General features: G+C 39.0%; 1 protein-coding gene across 10 annotated transcripts in view; it reads left to right on the top strand.

Annotated features, from left to right (window-relative positions):
• PPFIBP1 (PPFIA binding protein 1) overlaps positions 1–19,879 on the top strand; it is a 168,071-nt gene that overhangs the window by 92,298 nt on the left and 55,894 nt on the right. For all 10 annotated transcript variants that reach the window (XM_070410505.1, XM_070410510.1, XM_070410509.1 and 7 more), the window contains one exon: positions 16,878–16,976. In XM_070410505.1, coding sequence (XP_070266606.1) covers positions 16,913–16,976 — 64 coding nt within the window. In that variant the 5' untranslated portion in view covers positions 16,878–16,912. The remainder of the gene's footprint in view (positions 1–16,877; positions 16,977–19,879) is intronic.

The following is a 19,879-nucleotide window of genomic DNA, read 5'->3' as shown; positions in this document are numbered from 1 at the left end:
TTTTCGCATAATTTGTAGGGTAGGAGAGGTCTGTCATGAGAAAGTATTTATGGAACCAATGAAGGGTGCTGAGCTCTGGACTTCATATAGAGCAGAAGGTAAGCGTAAAAGGCCCACACACGATGTTCTCAGCTGGTATCTGGCAGAGACAGAAAATGTAGTTGCTTGGAGCCGATATTTATGGAGCCCTTAAAATGGACCAGGCATATGCAAGGCACCTCACACACATTTTCTCAAACCATTTTCTGAACTCTGCAAACTCAAAAGAGCTGCTCCCTTACATTGAAAAGATTGTAGCTCTAAAATAAACCATGGGGCTGTAATATATAGCATAGGAATATAGTTAATAATACTGTAATACAACTTTGTACAGTGAAAGTTTCTAGACTTATCGTGGAATCACTTGTAAGGTATATAAATGTCAAATCACTTATCTTGTGCACTTGAAACTAATTTAATATTATATGTCATCTATAATTTTTAAATAAGTAAATTAATTACAAAGAAAAGATTACAATCCTGTGCTCTGACTTATAGGGTAGAAATTGAAGGAGGACATAATGGATTTCTGTCACTCTTGTTTTGCCCTAATATTCTATGGAATTTTTCTTATACTCTGATCAATGGCTATCTCTCTGTCTTTGTTTTCAGAACCATTTGTTTGTTTTTCACCCCCCCCCCCTCTTTTTTTAAGGTAAAATTGACATACAACATTTTATTAGTTTCAAGTGTACAACATAATGATTTGATATTTGTATATATTATGAATTGATCACCACAATAAGTGAAGTTAGGGAGAAACCAAGATGGCAGCATAGGTAAACACTGGAGTTTGCTGCCTCGAACAACCACTTCAAAAATACAACTAAAAGACGGAACGGACATTACCCAGAACCACAGGAAGGCTGGCTGAGGAGAGACTCTTCAACTAGAAGGAAAAACAACAGCATTACGAGGCTTAGAGGAGGCGCAGTGTGGAAAATTTAAAGGTACGGTGGTGCGGCGGTGCGCGCGCAAAGCGGGCTCGTGGCTGAGGGCGCGGTTGTCGTTTTCAATCATGAGTGAGTCTCAGACTCTGGGCTACAGATCCGGGCGAGTCTCTAGGGACCCAGACTCAAACGGGAGAAGCGGGACTGTCTGGCTACGGTCCCTCCGAGGTTTGCAGCAGTTTTGGGGACAGAGAGGCAGAGCCCCTGGAGACGGACTGAGAGCAGCCATAGCTGCTCCCTCCCCCCGCCCTGTTGAGCCCACCCCGCCCAAGCCCTGCGCAGAGCCATTTGCCGATCGCCTCAGGCAAAGGCTGGACTAGCGCCTCCCCAGAGGACTGAAGTTTTCCACACAGCTGATTTCTACAGCCAGTCGGCCTGGTGGTCAAATCCCTCTAGTGTTAACTACAACAATTAAGGCTTGGCTAGAACAAGACTGCGCACAAAGACCACAAGGGGGTGCACCAAGAAAGCATAAAAGATGCGGAGACAAAAAAACATGACAGAAATGGAGGATATGGAGCTAAGAATCGCAATTTTGAGGGCTTGCTATAAACTTGAGCAGAGCCTCACGAAAACTAATGAGACCCTCGATGCTACGATAAAGAAATTAGAAAGTAAGCATACACGGACTGAAATAAAGAATATTATACCCAATAGCAGACCAGAGGAGCACAAGAATCAAACCAAAGATTTGACAAAAAACACCCAACTGGAAAAGCAAAATGAAAAAAGAATCCGAAAGTGTGAAGATAGTGTAAGGAGCCTCTGGGACAGTTTCAAGCGTACCAACATCAGAATAATAGGGGTGCCAGAAGATGAGAGACAGCAAGATATTGAAAACCTATTTCAAGAAATAATGGCAGAAAACTTCCCCCACCTGGTGAAAGAAATGGACTTACAGGTCCAAGAAGCGCAGAGAACCCCAAACAAAAGGAATCCAAAGAGGACCACACCAAGACACATCATAATTAAAATGCCAAGAGCAAAAGACAAAGAGAGAATCTTAAAAGCAGCAAGAGAAAGAGACTCAATTACCTACAAGGGAATACCCATACGACTGTCAGCTGATTTCTCAACAGAAACTTTGCAGGCCAGAAGGGAATGGCAAGAAATATTCAAAGTGCTGAATACCAAGAACCTACAACCAAGATTACTTTATCCAGCAAAGCTATCATTCAGAATTGAAGGTCAGATAAAGAGCTTCACAGACAAGGAAAAGCTAAAGGAGTTCATCACCACTAAACCAGGATTATACAAAATACTGAAAGGTATCCTTTAAGAAGAGGAAGAAGAAAAAGGTAAAGATACAAATTGTGAACAACAAACATGCATCTATCAACAAGTGAATCTAAGAATCAAGTGAATAAATAATCTGATGTACAGAATGAACTGGTGATTATAATGAATCAGGGACATAGAAAGGGAATGGACTGACTATTCTTGGGGGGGTAAGGGGAATGGGAGATTCGGGAAGAGACTGGACAAAAATCGTGCACCTATGGATGAGGACAGTGGGTGGGGAGTGAGGGTGGAGGCTGGGGCGGGAACTGGAAGGAGGGGAGTTATGGGGGGGGAAGAGGAACAAATGTAATCTGAACAATAAAAATTTAATAAAAAAAAAAATAAGTGAAGTTAACATCTATCACCGTACATAGTTACAAAACTATTTTTTCTTGTGATGAAAACTTTAGTAATACTTTAAACAATAAAGAATTTTTTTAAAAAAAAAAACCTTAAATTTTTACTCTGTTAATGACTTTCAAATATGCAATACAGTGTTCTTAACTATAGTCACATGGTGTATATTACATCTCCAGGACTTCTTTCTTTTATAACTGGAAGTACCTTTTGACCCTCTTTACCCATTTTGCCATCATCATTCCTCTCCTTCCCCTGCCCCCCACCTCTGGCAACCACCAGTCTATTCTCTATATCTATGAGCCAGTTTTTATTTGTTTGTTTGTTCAGATTCCACATATAAGTGAAAACATATGGTATTTGTCTTTGTCTGTCTTATTTCACTTAGCATAGTGCCCTCAGTGTCCCTGATGTTGTTATAAATGACAATTTCATTCTGTTTATGGCAAAATAATATTCCATTGCAGGTTGTTTTCCTTTATTAGCTATTGTAAGTAGTGCTGCAATGAACACAGGGGTGCATATATCTTTGGATTTCGTGTTTTTGTTGTTTTCACATAAATATCCAGAAGTGGAATTGCTGGGTCATATGTAATTCTATTTTTAATTTTTTGAGGAACTCTATTCTGTTTTTCATAGTAGCTGCATCATTTACATTCCCACTAACAGAGCACAAGGGTCCCATTTTCTTTATATCCTCACCAACATGTTATTTTTTGTCTTTTGGTGAGTCATTTTCACAGGTATGAGATGATAGCTCATTGTGGTTTTGATTTGCATTTCCCTGATGATTAATGATGTTGGGCACCCTTTTATGTATGAGTTGGTCACCCATATGTTTTCTTTAAAATAATGCCTATTCAGATCCTCTGCCCATTTTTTGATCAAGTTGTTTATTTGCTATTGAAGTGTATGAGTATTTTAAAAATATATTTTGGATACTAACCCTTTATCAGATATATGATTTGCAAATATTTTCTTCCATTGCATCGGTTGCATTTTCATTTTATTGATGGTTTCTTTTGCTTTGCAAAACCTTTTTTTTGTTTTTGTTTTTTTGTTAGTGTAGTCCCACTTGTTTGTTTTGTTGCCTAGAGGAATTGTTTCAATCCAATTTTTTGGCCTTATTTACAAAATACTATGGATTCAGTTCCACAAGTACATATTGAAAACCCCATTGATGCACATTTAGGGTGTTATAATTCTGTTTTTGTTTGAATCTTTTCTCTGTCACTTTGCAGCCATGCAACCTCTTCAAGTGATGATGATCTTTGATGACATTTTTTTGGTGCTAGGATATCCCAAATTGCAGTAGGGATCAGGAGAAATAGTATGTGGGGATCACTCATTTTAAGGTGTAATTGTGAAAAGTCAGAGCTAGATCTGTAAGTTATAAAGGGTGAAGAGAAGGATTTAGGAGTTGTTTTTTGTTTTTGACTGGGAATTTTAGGGCCAAAAGATTTTCAACATATTATTCATGGATCAAAAGGAAACTGAGGATTAGTTTGTGATTGAAGATATAAAAGAATGAGGGAGTCATTGTTTAGAAGGTTGGGATGAGATCAAGAATGAGGATGAAAAGTTTTGGCAGAAGACTGATCCTGGAATAGGCAAGTAAGTGTACGTAGAAATTTTAGCTAGAGGAGAGCTCTCAGGATGCTCTGTATGGTAGGCTAAGAAATAATCTACTGAGATTAAGGGTCTGCACGAATAGGAATAGATTAGGGGAGAATTTTATAGGAATTTTTAGAGACAGCCATTATGAGGAATGTGATAGGGAGGGAACTAATGATGAATAAAAGGATTGTTGAGTAACATGAAGTGCTCAGTCAAGGTTGAAGTTAGATATCAGGCATTTGAAGTGGAGCCAAGCCCACTTTCTCTAGCAGTGCTGGGTACAGCTGAGTCAAGACATAGCAAGAAGGTTCATAAGGAAAAATACACTTTTAATACTAAATTACTTCTTAGCAGAAGGTAGGACTTGAGACATCCTGAGATTAAGATAATTCACAGACATTCAATGCATATGATATAAGCAGCAAAAATGTAAAAGCCAAGTATATTATTCCCTCGCCTGTTTTTAAACTCAAGCACCATGTTAAGTAGAATTTGTGCCCCTGTCACTTAGAATATCTAACTTTGGGGGTGCCACTTGAAAATAAGACAGATGCGATCCTTGGCTGGGAAAGTTATATCTCCTGCAGGTGGTCTCACGTAATCAGGTCCGTGAGATGGACTTTATTGGAGAACAAATGCAAAAATTGGCAGATGGTCGCTGGAATGGAAACTCCTCAGTGCCTGGAATAGTTTCTGGCACCCGGTGGGCAAATGATAAATATTGGATAGATACATATGAATAAATTTATCCATGTCATTTTGAAGCACTAGTCCTACCAGATATTGTAAATTATGGAAAGCCCTGGTTACATTGGCTATTTGGTAGTCTTGCCCCTGTCATTCAGCATATCGGTAGCATAAAAGTAAGCTTTCAAATTCATGTCAAAACAACGCCACATATTTACTGGCTCTGCTTTTCTTCTGCCCCTGCCCTCCCCCCGCCCCCAATCCCTCTCCTAAAAGCTATGGGATACCAGGACTTTTATTCAAGTGAAAACAAAATCTAGGTTGATGATCTAAGACCTAAAAGAGCCAAACAAGTCCATTAATGCACTGTTGTTTCATATGCAGTACTACCTAGCATGTTTGGTGGCTGTTAATGAATAATTTTGTTGGTGGTTATTCATTTATTCTTCAGTCCTTTGCCGAGCACCATGTCCTGAGCTAAGCTTGGCATAGAAGCGACTAAAAATGGGGCCTTCATTCTTTAAAAGCTCAGTGTGATAGAGACAATATCCCATGGACCTGAGTTAAGGGAGCCCACCTTCCAGAGACACACCTTTTCCATCACCAGGTACAGTAATCTGGTAGAGATAAGCCATGCTTCCACATGGTACCTGATAATAGAGTTTTGTTTTGTTTTCAAAGTGTTAGGAGAGTTCGTAATGCTGTTTGTGGTAATGGGTTTGGCTTAGGTATTCTGCCATGACATACAGCTTTCATGGGCAAGATTCAGTTATTTCATTATGCCTTACTATACAGGATGGCAGACGATAACTCTCCGTGGGTGATAATTTTATAATTCTTCTAGCTTCCTTTCTTCGGTGGATGGAGGCAGTACTTGTTATGCCTGGGGCTGGGACTGGGTAGTCAGTTGCCTCAGTAAATGGCCACTCCATCCTTCTGTGGAGTAGGCCACAGCCCTTGAGTCATTTCTTGTTCCCAAAGCACTATATCAAATTCTGTTAGCTTTTCCACCAAAATATACACAAGGTGATACGAATGTTGATATGTGTTACACAGATGTGTGCAGTCATCAGAACTCATCACATTGTACAGTTAAGACCTGTGCATTTCATTCTATGTAAATTCTTCCCTTCCCCTCCCTCCCTCCCTCCCTCCCTCCCTCCCTCCCTCCCTCCCTCCCTCCTTTCCTCTGTCCCTCCCTTTCTCCCTTTCTCCCTCCCTCCCTCCCTCCCTCCCTCCCTCCCTCCCTCCCTTCTTCTCTCAGTACTAAGTACATAAAGCCCTCCCTCCCCCTGGGCCTTTGTATTGGCTGTTGTTTTCCACATGACTTTCTCCCTCACCTCTTCCAGGGCTTTGCTTAGTGTCACTTTATCAGTGGGGCCTTCCCTGGCTATCACAGTAAAATTGTAACTCCTGCCGTTCTCTTTCTGCACAAAGAGCCAGCACAGCGTAAAATTAAGATCATGGGCCCTGGAGTCCGCCTGTCTGGCTTCAAATCCATTTTCCAGCTGCTGTATGTCTTGGGTGCCCTGTCTGTGCCTCTGATTTATCACCTATAAAATAGGAGTAAATATTGTGTCAATGGGGTTATTGTGAGGATTCAACGAATCAATACATGAAAAGCACTTAAAAACAGAGCCTGGTACATAGTAAGTTAGCTTTGTTTACCATATTATGTGTCACCAGGTCACCTACTGTATATTTAAATATATATATATATATATATATATATATATATATATATTTACTTGTTTATGGTTTCTTGACTTTAGAGCAACAACTTTTAATTTTCTTTCTCTTCTTTTTCTTTCCTGTTATATCCTCATCGCTTGGAATAGTGCCTGGTGTATACTAGTAATAGATACTTAAGAAATGTTTAGTCAGGGGGTGAATAGCGAATAGGAGAGGGGTCTGTGCACTTCGAGAGGCTATGGGATGGGTTGGGACAGGAGTTGGCAAACTTTTGCTGCCAAGGGCCAGATAGTAAATATTTTGGGCTTTGAGGGTTTTAACTAGTCAAATCTGCAAAGAGCGTGGACACGGCCACTGATGATAATAACGAATGACTGTGGCTCTCTTCTAATGAAACTTCATTCCCAGGAACGGGCAGTGAGCCAGATTTGGCCTGTGGGCTGCAGTTTGCCACTGCCTGGGTTGGGAAATAATTTTTGGCCTTGCTTTCCTGGTTCTCATCACCCCTCCCTTAAGCACATCTCCTGCAGCCAAGGCCAGCCATTCAGAACTGAAATATAAATGACTTGAAAAGCATTGTTACCCATTATTACCTGGGCCTGTACTCATTAATTGTACAGAATTTCCATGGCTTTTAAGACTTTAATAGTGAATAACAATGTCAGGGATGTATTTTGTACTTTCAACTGGAGAATTTCAGGGCTCTGGATTTTATTTTGTGTCCCCCCGCCTTCCCCGCCCCCCCCCCCCCCCCCCAACAGCTGAAAACATATCTCTGCTGCTGATGGTGGCCAGAAACATGTATGCTATAAAAGCAAAAAACGTTGACATTCCACTTACTGCACAGCCACAAGCGTAACTAACACCCAGTGGAAAGAGAAAGCAACAGAAATTACCCACTAGACAGACAGTTTCGTTTTTAAAATCATTATAAAGCCTTATTCCTCCACAAAACTGTCCCCTCGCCCACAGTTTTTCTCACTCTTCCCAGTCAATTTGGTATGCTGGCAAGATTCTTCCATTTTCAAACATCGCATGTTTTGGGATATGTTGTATGAATGACAAATGATGAAAACTTAGCACAAAATACGTAGCCTTTATTGCTGTAATGGAAACAAAGTGGATCAGAAATTGGCACTGTGGGTGCTGTGCTGCCTTGGAATTAGACGTATAAATAGTTCAAGTGTATGGCTGCCATTGCTGTTAATTTTATACAACCAAAAATCTTTGTTTCACTTCTTCTGAATTTCACCGTATGTCATCGTGTCAGTGCTAACAGTTTTCTACTTGCCATTTCATTATTTTTATTATTTGACATGTGTGCAGAGAGAACAAATCTGAACCACACTCCCCAGTTCTTGGGACTCTCTCGCTCCCTGCGTTGCCCCTTCTCTCTCCATCCAGGGTCCGTGGCTGCAGTGTCCAATCCCAGTGCTCGTGCACACACTTGTTCCCAACACACACATGCAGGGGGCTCCAGAGCAGTGCTCCTCCAGCCATCTCTGCTGAAGGACCAGTTTTTTCTTTTGTTTTTCTTTTTTCTTTTCTTTTCTTTCTTTTTTATTGATTTCAGAGAGGAAAGGAGAGGGAGGGAGGGAGGGAGGGAGGGAGGGAGAGAGGGGGGGGAGGGAGGGAGGGAGAGAGGGAGGGAGAGAGGGAGGGATGATGAGAAAGAATCATGGATCAGCTGCCTCCTGCACATCCCACACTGGGGATTGGGCCCACACTGGGGATTTAGCCCACAACACAGGCAGGTGCCCTGACCAGGAATCAAACCATGACCTCCTGGATCATAGGTTGACACTCAACCACTGCGCCACGCCAGCCAGGCTTGTTTTGTTTTTCAATCTATCATGGATTGATTCTTTCTGTAAAACCCAATTTAAAAAAAAAAAGGCTAGGCCAGAAAAATTGTCATATAATTGGATATCACAGGAAGGTCAGGTTGCTATAAAATATCTAAATACTTTCTCAATTTCTGGACTTACCACATAGTGGACCAGTACCAGCAGGTGGACAAACACCAGCTCACAGACCGCATTTTAAATATATTTCTATTGATTTTTTACAGAGAGAAAGGGAGAGGGATAGAGAGTTAGAAACATCGATGAGAGAGAAACATCCATCAGCTGCCTCCTGCACAGCCCCCACTGGGGATATGCCCGCAACCAACATACATGCCCTTGACTGGAATCGAGCCCGGGACCCTTCAGTCCGCAGGTTGACGCTCTATCCACTGAGCCAACTCGGTTAGGGCACAGACCGCATTTTAAATAGCATGACTTTAGAGCAGCCTTTCTCAAATGCTTTTGACCCAGTGTAAGATATACTTTCTTGTATGATGCTGCGATACATATATATCCATGTCCACATGAACGCACACATTCTGAAAATACTGGGATGTCAGCTACCTAAAGGCATAAACCGTTTTCTTTTTTTGTTTGTTGTCTTCACTGTTCTATCTCTAATGCCTGGCACAGGGTAGGCCTTTCATACTTACTGCATGCAGATGTGTATGTGTAACAGAATCAAAAGTTTCTCAGAACAGTAATTAACCTTTTCTTCCTGTAGGACACTCTTATGTTGTCTGTTTTGCTAAATAAATGTAGATTGCAGTCTACTAAATTTACTTCACTTCCTTCTAATCTTAGGGTCATGACCCATGACTTATAAAACACTCCTGTAGAGGCTGCTTATATATAGCAACTTGTCCTTCCCCTCCTTTCCCCTCCTAGAGTAGCTATCCTGTACCCCTGCCCTCCGTACCCCTGACTTCAGTCTGGGTCCCAACAGCCCAGAACTGCTTACCTCTTAGCCAGCTAAGCCTGGGTTAGTAGGTTTGGGTAGGGTACTAGGAGCCAGATGGAGTCTACAGATTTTTTTAAGAACAAAGAAGAGATGGGTGGGGGTTAGGGGTAGAGTGGTTTGAAAAATTAGAAGTTAAATCCTGCTCAGGCCCCCTGATGCTACTCCATCATATTGGGAGCTAAGTTTGCAAACCCTTAGGAATGACATCGTTCCGAAGGAGCACAGTGAATTGGGTTCACCGAAGTCTTGAACAGTATAAAATTCATCCTGTGAGATTATAGATAGGAAGGGTAAGAGCAATGATCAAATTTATCCACATTTATCTTAAAAGTTAAGATGAGGATTTAGGTTTCTGGCTTCTGAAGTTAAGAGGGAGGTCACACTGTGGGCCCAAACAGGGACTGTGGGGGCTGGAATAGTTATGACATAAAAGTGTGTGTGTGTGTGTGTGTGTGTGTGTGTGTATGAGTGCGTGTGTGTGTGTGTGTGAGTGCGTGTGTGTGTGAGTGTGTGTGTGTGAGTGCGCGCGCGTGTGTGTATGTATGAGTGCGTGTGTGTGTGTGAGTGCGTGTGTGTGTGTGTGAGTGTGTGTGTATGTGAGTGTGTGTGTGTGTGTATGTGAGTGTGTGTGTGTGTGTGTGTGTGTGTGTGTGTAGCCCCTGGAGCGGAGCACCGCGCTGCAAGCCTTTGATGTCCTCCACATGAGGTCCAGGGCTCAGAGATCACACACAGCCTCTGTTTTCATGGAGCTCACAGCTTAATCAAGGAGACAGATACTGTAAATTAAGGCTCTTCTTGGAGGTTGGTCATCCTGGTCAGGGCAAACGAGCTGTGTGATTAATACCTACAGACTTCAGTGAGAAGCACGCTTGGGAACAACATGAGTTTTGGTCTCAAATCTTCCTTCCTGAGTTACCTTAGACAAATTTAAACTTTGTGCAGCCATAGTACCAACAACACTAGATTGGGAGACGGGGCATTCTTTCGATGTATCACAGTATCTTCAGACTTATGGATATTTAATACATATCCGTTTTTCAAATAGCAGCAACACCCTCTTATTCAAAAAGTGAAGGATCTTGGCTTATTGTATGAACTTTGGTATCAACTCCTTTCTGGTTGTCATTCCTAAATATTAATAGCATGCAGATGAAGAACTCATTTCCTTTCATCTGCCCCCATTTTCCCATGCTGCTCCATTTATTTTAGTACTTCCCAGCTTTGCCCCATCATTTTTGTTGCTCTTTATGCTAGTGAGCAAGAGAAGTAACTTTTACTAATACACAGTCATTTATGCTCCCCTTTTTATGGCCTGCCTTACAATTCTCTGTGAGAGGCTGTTCTGTTTTCTGAGTATGTTTGTGTTTATGCAGGTGATTAATATAACAAGTATTTTCTTATTTGGTTTGTAAATATTTGCTGAGCCTTTGGTATGCTTGAAGTTATGATAGAAAAAAATAAAAATATTTAAGACAGCGTGTCATGATGTAGGGTGTTTGAAAATCCTGTTGTCTAAAGATATGAATGGAAAAATGAAATATTTTATTATGGAAAATCTCAAGTATATGAAAATGTAGGTAGAATAAGCTAATGTTACCCCATATACTTATCCCTCACCTTCAACAATGATCAAATCATGGCTAATCTTATTTCATCTATATCTTTACCCTATTCTATTCTCCTTTATTATTTTAAAGCAAATTCCACATATTGTATTATTTTATTCATAAATATTTTACTAATCATCTCCAAAAATAAGAGCTCTTACAAAAAGAACTATTAAAACTTCAAAATTAAAATAATTCCTTAATATCACCAAATACAGTCAATGTTCAAATTCCCAGTTATATCATCAATATTTGACTTAATAGAGGCCTGGTGCATGAAATTTGTGCACAGGGGAGGGGGGCCCCTCAGCCCGGCCTGCACCCTCTCCAATCCAGTACCCCTCGGTCGGACATCCCTCTCACAATTCGGGACCGCTGGCTCCTAACTGCTCACCTGCTTGCCTGCTTGATCACCCCAACCACTCTGCCTGCCTGCCTGATTGCCCCTAACTGCTCCCCCCTGACAGCCTGATCGATCCTAACTGCTCCCCGCACTGGCCTGATCTCCCCTAACTGCTCTCCCCTGCTGGCCTGATAGCCTCTAACTGCTCTCTCCTGCTGGCCTGATTGCCCCAACCCCCTCTGTCTTGGCCCCTGTCACCGTGGCTTTGTCTGGAAGGAAGTCTAGAAGACGTCTGGTCTATCTGGTCTAATTAGCATATTACCCTTTTATTAGTATAGATTTTACAGTTTGACAGATTTTTTAATGTGCTGTAATATTAGATATCACCCCTGCTGCTAATATCCCCATCTTTTTTTATTTCAGCACTTGGTCTGTCCCTTGATCCCCACTTCTTAACATGTTTGTTTTTTTTTTTCACATGACTCTGAATTAATTTTACTGGGATGTTAGAGCAGATTGAAGGTGAAAGGATTTGAACTAACACAGTGGGGAGGAGAAAGTATGTGATGACAGATACATAGCAGACAACCAGAAAGCCAGGAGGATTGCTTAAGAATCTAAACATGTTGCAGACATCAGGACTTAGTGGAAGTTTCAAGGGAGGATTTTTCAGGTTAAAACATAATTGCTTCTTCAGAGCTGTGATTCTTGGATCAAAAGTAAGAAGCGGGGACTGGGGAGAGGAACTCTGCCCTTGTTTACCTTGGTAGCCAGTTCCAACCTCATCTGGATGGGGCGTGTGTCCCAGGAGGAAAAATGGCCTCTTTAGTCCTGGGATAGAGTGCGCTGTAGAATCACATGAACAGATTGTAAAAACCCAGGTTGGTGGGGCCCAAGGATGTACATTCTAACTAACTCCCAGGTGATGTTGCTGCTGGTCAGGGAACCACAGCTTGATAACCACTGATAGTCCTTCCTACTCCCTGTTGGTGTTTCCATTTTTAAGACATTTTATCTTTCCTATTGCTGCATACATTGGAGCCCATTGTGTAATTGATTTAACATCCCTAGTGAGCATCTTTGGGGAAAAATTGGTGAGAAACCTGTGGGTGATTATATGAAAATATATTGTTTTTATAATGATCATATGATAATATGGCGCTTCACCAGCCTAGTGGAATGGATGTAAACATGCTCTTTCATTTTTCTTTTTTTCAAAATGCCATCAGCTTATTGGTCTAGTTGAGGATGACTTTAGTTTATTTTTTTAAGTTTGTTTTTTATTGTTGACAGTGTCCCCTCTCCCCCCCCGCCCCCCCCTCCATCTCCCACTGCATGGAACATTCTTTCTTTCAGTGAAGGATTTTTTTTCTCTTAAGTGTCTTAATCTCAGTGAATTGTATCCATCTCACAGCACAAAATTAGAAGTTCTCTTTCAAACCTAAACATTCTACCTAAGGAAAGCTGAGAAGAAAGCTAGGACAAATGTCATTCTCACCAAAGTTTAAAACAAACTTTGTAATTTTCTCACAGCCTGTCTTTCTTTCTTTCTTCACAGAGAGACTGGGCGGCTAGCCTGACCTAAAACATCAGTTAGTCAGCAACTCTGCAAAAAATTGTGTTTTTTCTGCCAAACCTTTAGCCACCACACCCATTGCTGGAACTTTCCCTGATGTTTTACCCCATTCAAATATAGGACTCTAAACGGGTCCTAACCAAGCTTGAAATATACCCCAAACTTGCTTCTGTTGGGTCTCTTTTTGTCCCTTACTCTATATGAATAGTAAGTGAATATTATTCCCAGGTTCTTATTTTTCTAAGACTATTCTAAACTTATTTTTAATTAAGTCATGAGAATAGGAAACCACTAGATTGAGGACTCCTACAAACAGAGCTGGTCTTCTCTGTTCACATCACACAAGTAAGGGTTTTCTCAGGTTTGAACTCTGACCTTTAACCCAAACGGAATTCCTTTGTTGTGGTGGTTGTATTTTCTGGTACCTTTTCCTTCAGCAACTCATTCAAAGAAGTATATATTAGTTATTTAGAATCCAGAAATCAATTTTCTATTATCTGGGAATCATTGGATGTTGAAGTTTTAATTTTCTAAATGGTTTTCTCCATCCAAAAGACCAAATTATAATCAGCATGTCTCTGGGTAAACAAAGAATTAGAACAAAGGGACCTGCATATTCTGTCTTTTATTTTCAGACCTCAGATCTGAACTTGGATTATTCATTATCCTTGATTTGTGATGTATTGTCACTATAAGTCCATGCATTTCCTTCATTATATCAATTCATTTACTTATTTAGTTAATTTTTTAAAATACAATTTTATTTTTAATTTCTAACAAGCATCTTCATTCCTAGTTTTAAAAATTTGAGGTGAAATTTCCATATATTGAAATGCACACATCTTAAATGTATAGTTTGATGAATTTGACAAATGTATAAACTTGTGTAACTAACACTTCAATCAACATATTAAACAGGAAGTTCCCCAGTACCTCCTTTAATCATTTGCCACTTCCTACAGATAACTATTGTTCTACTTTCTATCACCATAGATTGCCCGTTCTTGAATTTCATATAAAAGGAATCATACAGTACATAGTCATTTATGTCGGCTTCTTTTGCTCAACATACTGTTGCATGTATCAACAGTTCAGTCTTTTTTATTGTGGAGTAATATTTCATTGTATTGGAATAACATTCCATTGCATTAAGAATGTGAGAACGCACAGGGGAAATCTTCCTCTCAGACGTGTTTTTGAGGATATAGGACAATCTCTTTAATAGCATAGTATTTTCTGACGCCCTTTTATTTAGCTTTCTATTTTTGAAAATACTTTGACCCATTATGACGATTGGCATAGTTTTATCAACACAGATGCTCACTCAGTTAGGCTGACTCTAAAATACCTCAGGCCATTGGCAAGTCTGAGTTTTAATATATATGGAAATTCTATTCTTAGTGTTAGTGCTTCACCACTTCAGGCTTCTGTTCTTATTCTTCTCTGTAATCCTTTAAAGCCCATTTGGAATTTATTGAGACTTATTTTGTGGCCTTACGTACATGGCCCATCATGGTGAACATAACTTGGACTTGAAATCTATATTCTGCATTTAAGTGTTTTGTTCTATAAATTGAATTAGGTCAAGATGGTTACATTTTCACCACCCGAAAAAGTAATCCTGCCCTAACAGGTTTGGCTCAGTGGATAGAGTGTCGGTCCACAGACTGAAGGGTCCCGGGTTCGATTCTGGTCAAGGGCACATACCTTGGTTGCAGGCTAGATCCCTGTCGGGGCATATGCAGGAGGCAACCAATGGATGTGTCTCTCTCACATCAATGTTTCTCTCTCTCTCTCTCTTTCTCTCTCTCTCCCTCACCCCTTCACTCTCTCTAAAAATCAATGGAAAATATCCTCGGGTGAGGATTAACAACAACAACAAAAGTAATTCTGTACGCTTTAGCTATCACCCACCTTTTCCATATTACATACATATTTATTATGTTTACTGTCTGTCCTCTCCTTACTGTTACATGTAGCGAATTATGTGATAAATATAGAGATCAAGAGTAAACATTTATAAGTTTTTTTAACAGTAAAATATTGTCATCATAGTTTTATGTTATTAAACAAAGGATTGGTCCCTAGAGAATTGGAAATGTTTTTAAAAAATTGGCTCTTTACTGCTTTGAAAATTATGGCCTAGATTCTTATACCTCCATGCTATAGTATTTGAAAGGTTCTGGACAGAACAGAGAAGTAGATAATTACCTGTCATACTTAGAAGTGTTTCGTGCCCTACACAAATCATAGTTGCTAGCAAAGAAAATCAATCCTTGCTTTTATAAGTTGGTGGAGCAGTGAGAGCTTTTTCATTGTGAGCATTACTTTGTTTTACTAGCATTTCCCATGTTTATTGCTGAGCTGACGTGTGTTCCTTTCTATATATCTCGTGATATCTAGAGTGCTTTGAAGTGCAACTTTTAAAATGAAGGTAATGCAAGCCACTTAATTATATGAAAGTAAAGGACTGAAGGCCGTTCAGCTTAATCTTTTATGTTCCCAGTTTTCACGTTTTAAGTTTTCCAGCCTAAAGTGTGATTATTAAATCTGTGCCCCACCTCGCTGGACTAGCTAAATGTGCGAGTAAGTTTTTGAGAGCTACCTAGGCTCATAACCTGGCTTGTTAATCACCTGAATTCTGGTCACTGTAAATGCACGCCTTAGGTGTTTTCGTGCTGTGGTATTGAGGTAAGTAAACTTCTGGGAAACTCTTAGATGAAATCTATAAAAACTATAAAAACTAAGTAATATTTCACAATGATTAAATGGCATATTATTAAAATGAATGTACATAAGAACTGATCCAACAAGCTTTTTATCAGAACTGTGAATGTGTTTGTAAAAATAAAGTGGTGAGATCTGGCTGCCTGGAAACAAAGGGCAAAGGTTTCTATTAAACAGTATACCCTTCATTTCCCAGGTATTTGTTACACCACAGTATCTGCAAAGTCGCAGAAGCCTTATTTAGGCCTATTGGGAACATTTGTATGCTACTTAGTCTGGCACCTGAAATGTGTTAATTAATATTGAAAACCACATAATTTGACTTTTTCCTGCTTTGACCAAATTTCTTGCAGGGCTAAGTTCAGTCAATTTTTTGAATAGGTAAAAGAGTAGACTGTGACAATTTCAGTATAGACCTATCTTTCAGATAGAGAGTCAGATAAGCAAATATAATATTGTTGGAAATCAGACCTAGGCTAAAAACCGGTCTTTGCTATATTTACTTGGCATGTTTCCTTGCAAAAATCAACAAACATCTTTGATTTCATTTGTAAAACGAAGATGAATGTATCCATTTTATAGGGTTGCTGTTATGATTAAGGATTTTGGATAATGTATGCAAATGTATAGGGACCACTGTAGACACTTAACGCATAGTAGCTATTGTTGCATTAAAAAATAGCAGTCGATTTGTGTGTGTTTACTATATACGCACACAATGAGAACCATTTTCTTACACAAGTCTTATGGTAATCCTTATACAGAAAAAAGGGGGCAAAATTAAGAGAGTAGAGATTGGTTTGGGCTGGAATAGGGAGGGAGGAAGTTCTGGTCTACCCAGCATTCCTCAGGGCCCTGAGCAAGGCTCCATAGCCATGCCTGATAGCCCTCATGGAGACCTAGAGCTCTATAGAGTGCGGCATGGAAAGCATTCTTCTGGATTTTAAACACCTTGAGTGCAAGAACTGAATCTTGTTTCATTAACTGATACAGGTATAGCATGTGGTCTCTCAGTATAGTAAGTGACAGTTGACCGCAGCTCGTTAAATGGTTCAATTAATTCAGGTCTACTACTTCAGAAATTCCCTCGATTTGCCTGCCAGGTGGAGTTATCATTTGAAGTTGAATTATCAAACCTGCCAGGAAGCATGAGTCATTTAAAGGATGTAATGATAACATCGATATTTTTTCAGATCTAGGTTGGAATTTGCCCTTCACAAATAACAAAATGATGAGTGATGCAAGTGACATGTTGGCTGCAGCGTTGGAGCAGATGGATGGTATTATAGCAGGTAATGTGCATCCTCTAAAATATGGAATCATGCCATTTATTCTGCTCTCTTGGCTTTTTCATTACAGCTGTTTTATTACCTTTTCACTTTATTATTTTCACTTACTGGCTCTCTCCAATGCCTTTAGGTTCCCCGTGGTTTCATCCTTGACCCTCCTTCCCATTTTCTTCCAGAATTTTTATTTTTTCAAAAAATTTTCAGTTAGAGTTGACATTCAATATTATTTTATATTAGTTTCAGGTGTATAGCATAGTGGTCAGATGATTATGTAATTTATGAAGTGATCTGTCAGTAATTCTAGTAGTCACTTGGCACCATACCTAGTTATTACAATATTATTGACTATATTCCCTATACTATACTTTACATCTCCATGACTATTTAGTAACTACCAATCTGTACTTAATCTCTTCACCTTTTTCACCCAATCCCACTAATCCCCTCTCCTCTGGCAACCAGCAGTCTGTTCTCAGTATCTGTGAGTCTGTTTCTGTTCTGTTTGCTGATTTATTATGTTCTTTAGAATCCACATATAAGTGGAGTCATATGGTATTGTTTTTCTCTTACTGACTTATTTTACTTAGCCTAATACCCTCTAGGTCAGTGATGGCGAACCTTTTGAGCTCGGCGTGTCAGCATTTTGAAAAACCCTAACTTAACTCTGGTGCCGTGTCACATATAGAAATTTTTTGATATTTGCAACCATAGTAAAACAAAGACTTACATTTTTGATATTTATTTTATATATTTAAATGCCATTTGACAAAGAAAAATCAACCAAAAAAATGACTTCGCATGTCATAGGTTCGCCATCACTGCTCTAGGTCAATCCATATTGTCACAAATGGTGAAACTTCATTCTTTTTTTATGGCTGAGTAATATTCTATTGTATAGATGTATCATATCTTCTTTATCCAATATCTATTGATGGGCACTTGGATTGCTTCCATATCTTGGCTATTGTAAATACTGCTGCAATGAACATAGGGGTATTAGTGTTGAATTTAATTAGTGTTTTGGATTTTTTTCAGATATATATATCAAGTAAGTATAATTGATGGGTCATAAAGTAATTCTATTTTTAAGGAACCTCCATGCTGTTTTCCATAGTGGCTGCACCAATTTGTAATCCCACCAACAATGTAGGAGGGTTTCCTTTCCTTCACATCCTCACCAACATTTGCTCATTGTTGATTTATAGATGATAGCAAATTCTGACAGGTGTGAGGTGGTATTTTATTGTGGTTTTAATTTAATTTCTCTGGTTAGTGACATTGAGCATGGTTTCATATGTCTATTGGTCATCTGTGTGTCCTCTTTGGAGAAATGTCTATCATATCCTCTACCCATTTTTTGAATTGGATAGTCTGTTTTTTTGGTGTTAAGGCGTATGAGTTTTGGATATAAACCCTTTATCGGATTAATCATTGGCAAATACCTTTTTCCATTCAGTAGATTTTATTTTCATTTGTTATTTGTTTTGTTTCTTTTGCTGTGAGTTCCATTTGTTTATTTTTTTTCTTTTGTTTCCCAAGGAGATATATCAGAAAAAAATATTACTAAGAACAATGTCAGAGAGTTCACTGCCTAAGTTTTCTGGTTTTATTTATTTGGGTCCTCTCTTTTTTCTTAATGAGTATTGTTAAAGGTTTTCAAAGAACCAGCTCTTGGTTTCATTAATCTTTTGTATTTTTTTTAGGCTCTATTTTGTTTATTTCCACTCTGATTTTTACTATTTCCTTCCTTCTATTCACTTTGGGTTCTGTTTGTTACTGTTTTTCTAGTTCCTTTAGGTGTAAGGTTAGGTTGTTTATATGTGATTTGCCTTGTTTCTTTGTGTGTTTTTTTTTTATTTGAATCTCAGAAAAACAACAAATAATTTGTTAGTATATTTGTTCCCAGTATTGTATAGGATTACTTAATACTACAAAAGTATTCATTTTTAAAATTTTAAATCATTTTTTATTTATCAATTACAGTTGACATATATTTTAATATTAGTTTCAGGTGTACACCCCAGTGATTAGACATTACATAACTTACTAAGTGATCATCCCGATAAATCTTGCACCCATCTGACACTGTGCATAGTTGTTAGAATATTATTGACTGTATTCCCTATGCTGTACTTTACATCCCCATGACTATTCTGTAACAACCAATTTGTACTTCTTAATCCCTTCACTTTTTTCACCCATTCCCCAACCCCCTTCCCATCTGGCAGTCATCAAAACGTTCTCTATATCTGTGAATCTGTTTCTGTTCTGCTGGTCTGTTCATTTTGTGTGCTTTTTAGAGTCAATTTATTGATAGATATGTATTTATTGCCATTTTATTGTTCATATTTTTAATCTTTTTTTTTGTTTTTTATTTTCTAAAGAAGACCTTTAACATTTCATATAATACTGATTTGGTGGTTATAAACTCTGTTAGCTTTTTCTTGTCTGGGAATCTCTTTATCACGCTTTCAATTTTAAATGATAGTCTTTCTGTGTAAAGTCTGGTTGTAGGTTCTTACTTTTCACCACTTTGAATATTTTGAGCCAACTCCTTTTGACATGTCATGTTTTTGTTGAGAAATTGTCTGACAGTCAATTTCTGGGAGCTCCCTTGTAGGTAACTCTCTTTACTTTGCTGCTTTTAAAATTCTGTCTTTGTCTTTAATATTTGCCATTTTAATTATGATGAGTCTTGGTATGTGCCTCTTTCATTTCATCTTGTTTGGGACTCTCTGCTTCCTCAATTTGTATGTCTATTTTCTTCTTTAGATTAGGGAAGTTTTTAGTAATTTTTTCAATTAGGGTCTCAATTTTTTGCTCTTTCTCTCTGCCTTCTGGTACCCTTATGATGCAAATGTTTTTAAGCTTGACATTGCCCCAGAGGTACCTTAAATATCTTCATT

The sequence above is a fragment of the Myotis yumanensis genome, unplaced genomic scaffold, assembly GCF_028538775.1.
Source record: "Myotis yumanensis isolate MYYU_CA2020_CCGP unplaced genomic scaffold, mMyoYum1.0.hap1 SCAF_3, whole genome shotgun sequence".
Taxonomy (NCBI): domain Eukaryota; kingdom Metazoa; phylum Chordata; class Mammalia; order Chiroptera; family Vespertilionidae; genus Myotis; species Myotis yumanensis.
The sequence above is the reverse complement of the archived record's forward strand: the minus strand, read 5'-3'. Positions and strand labels throughout refer to the sequence as shown.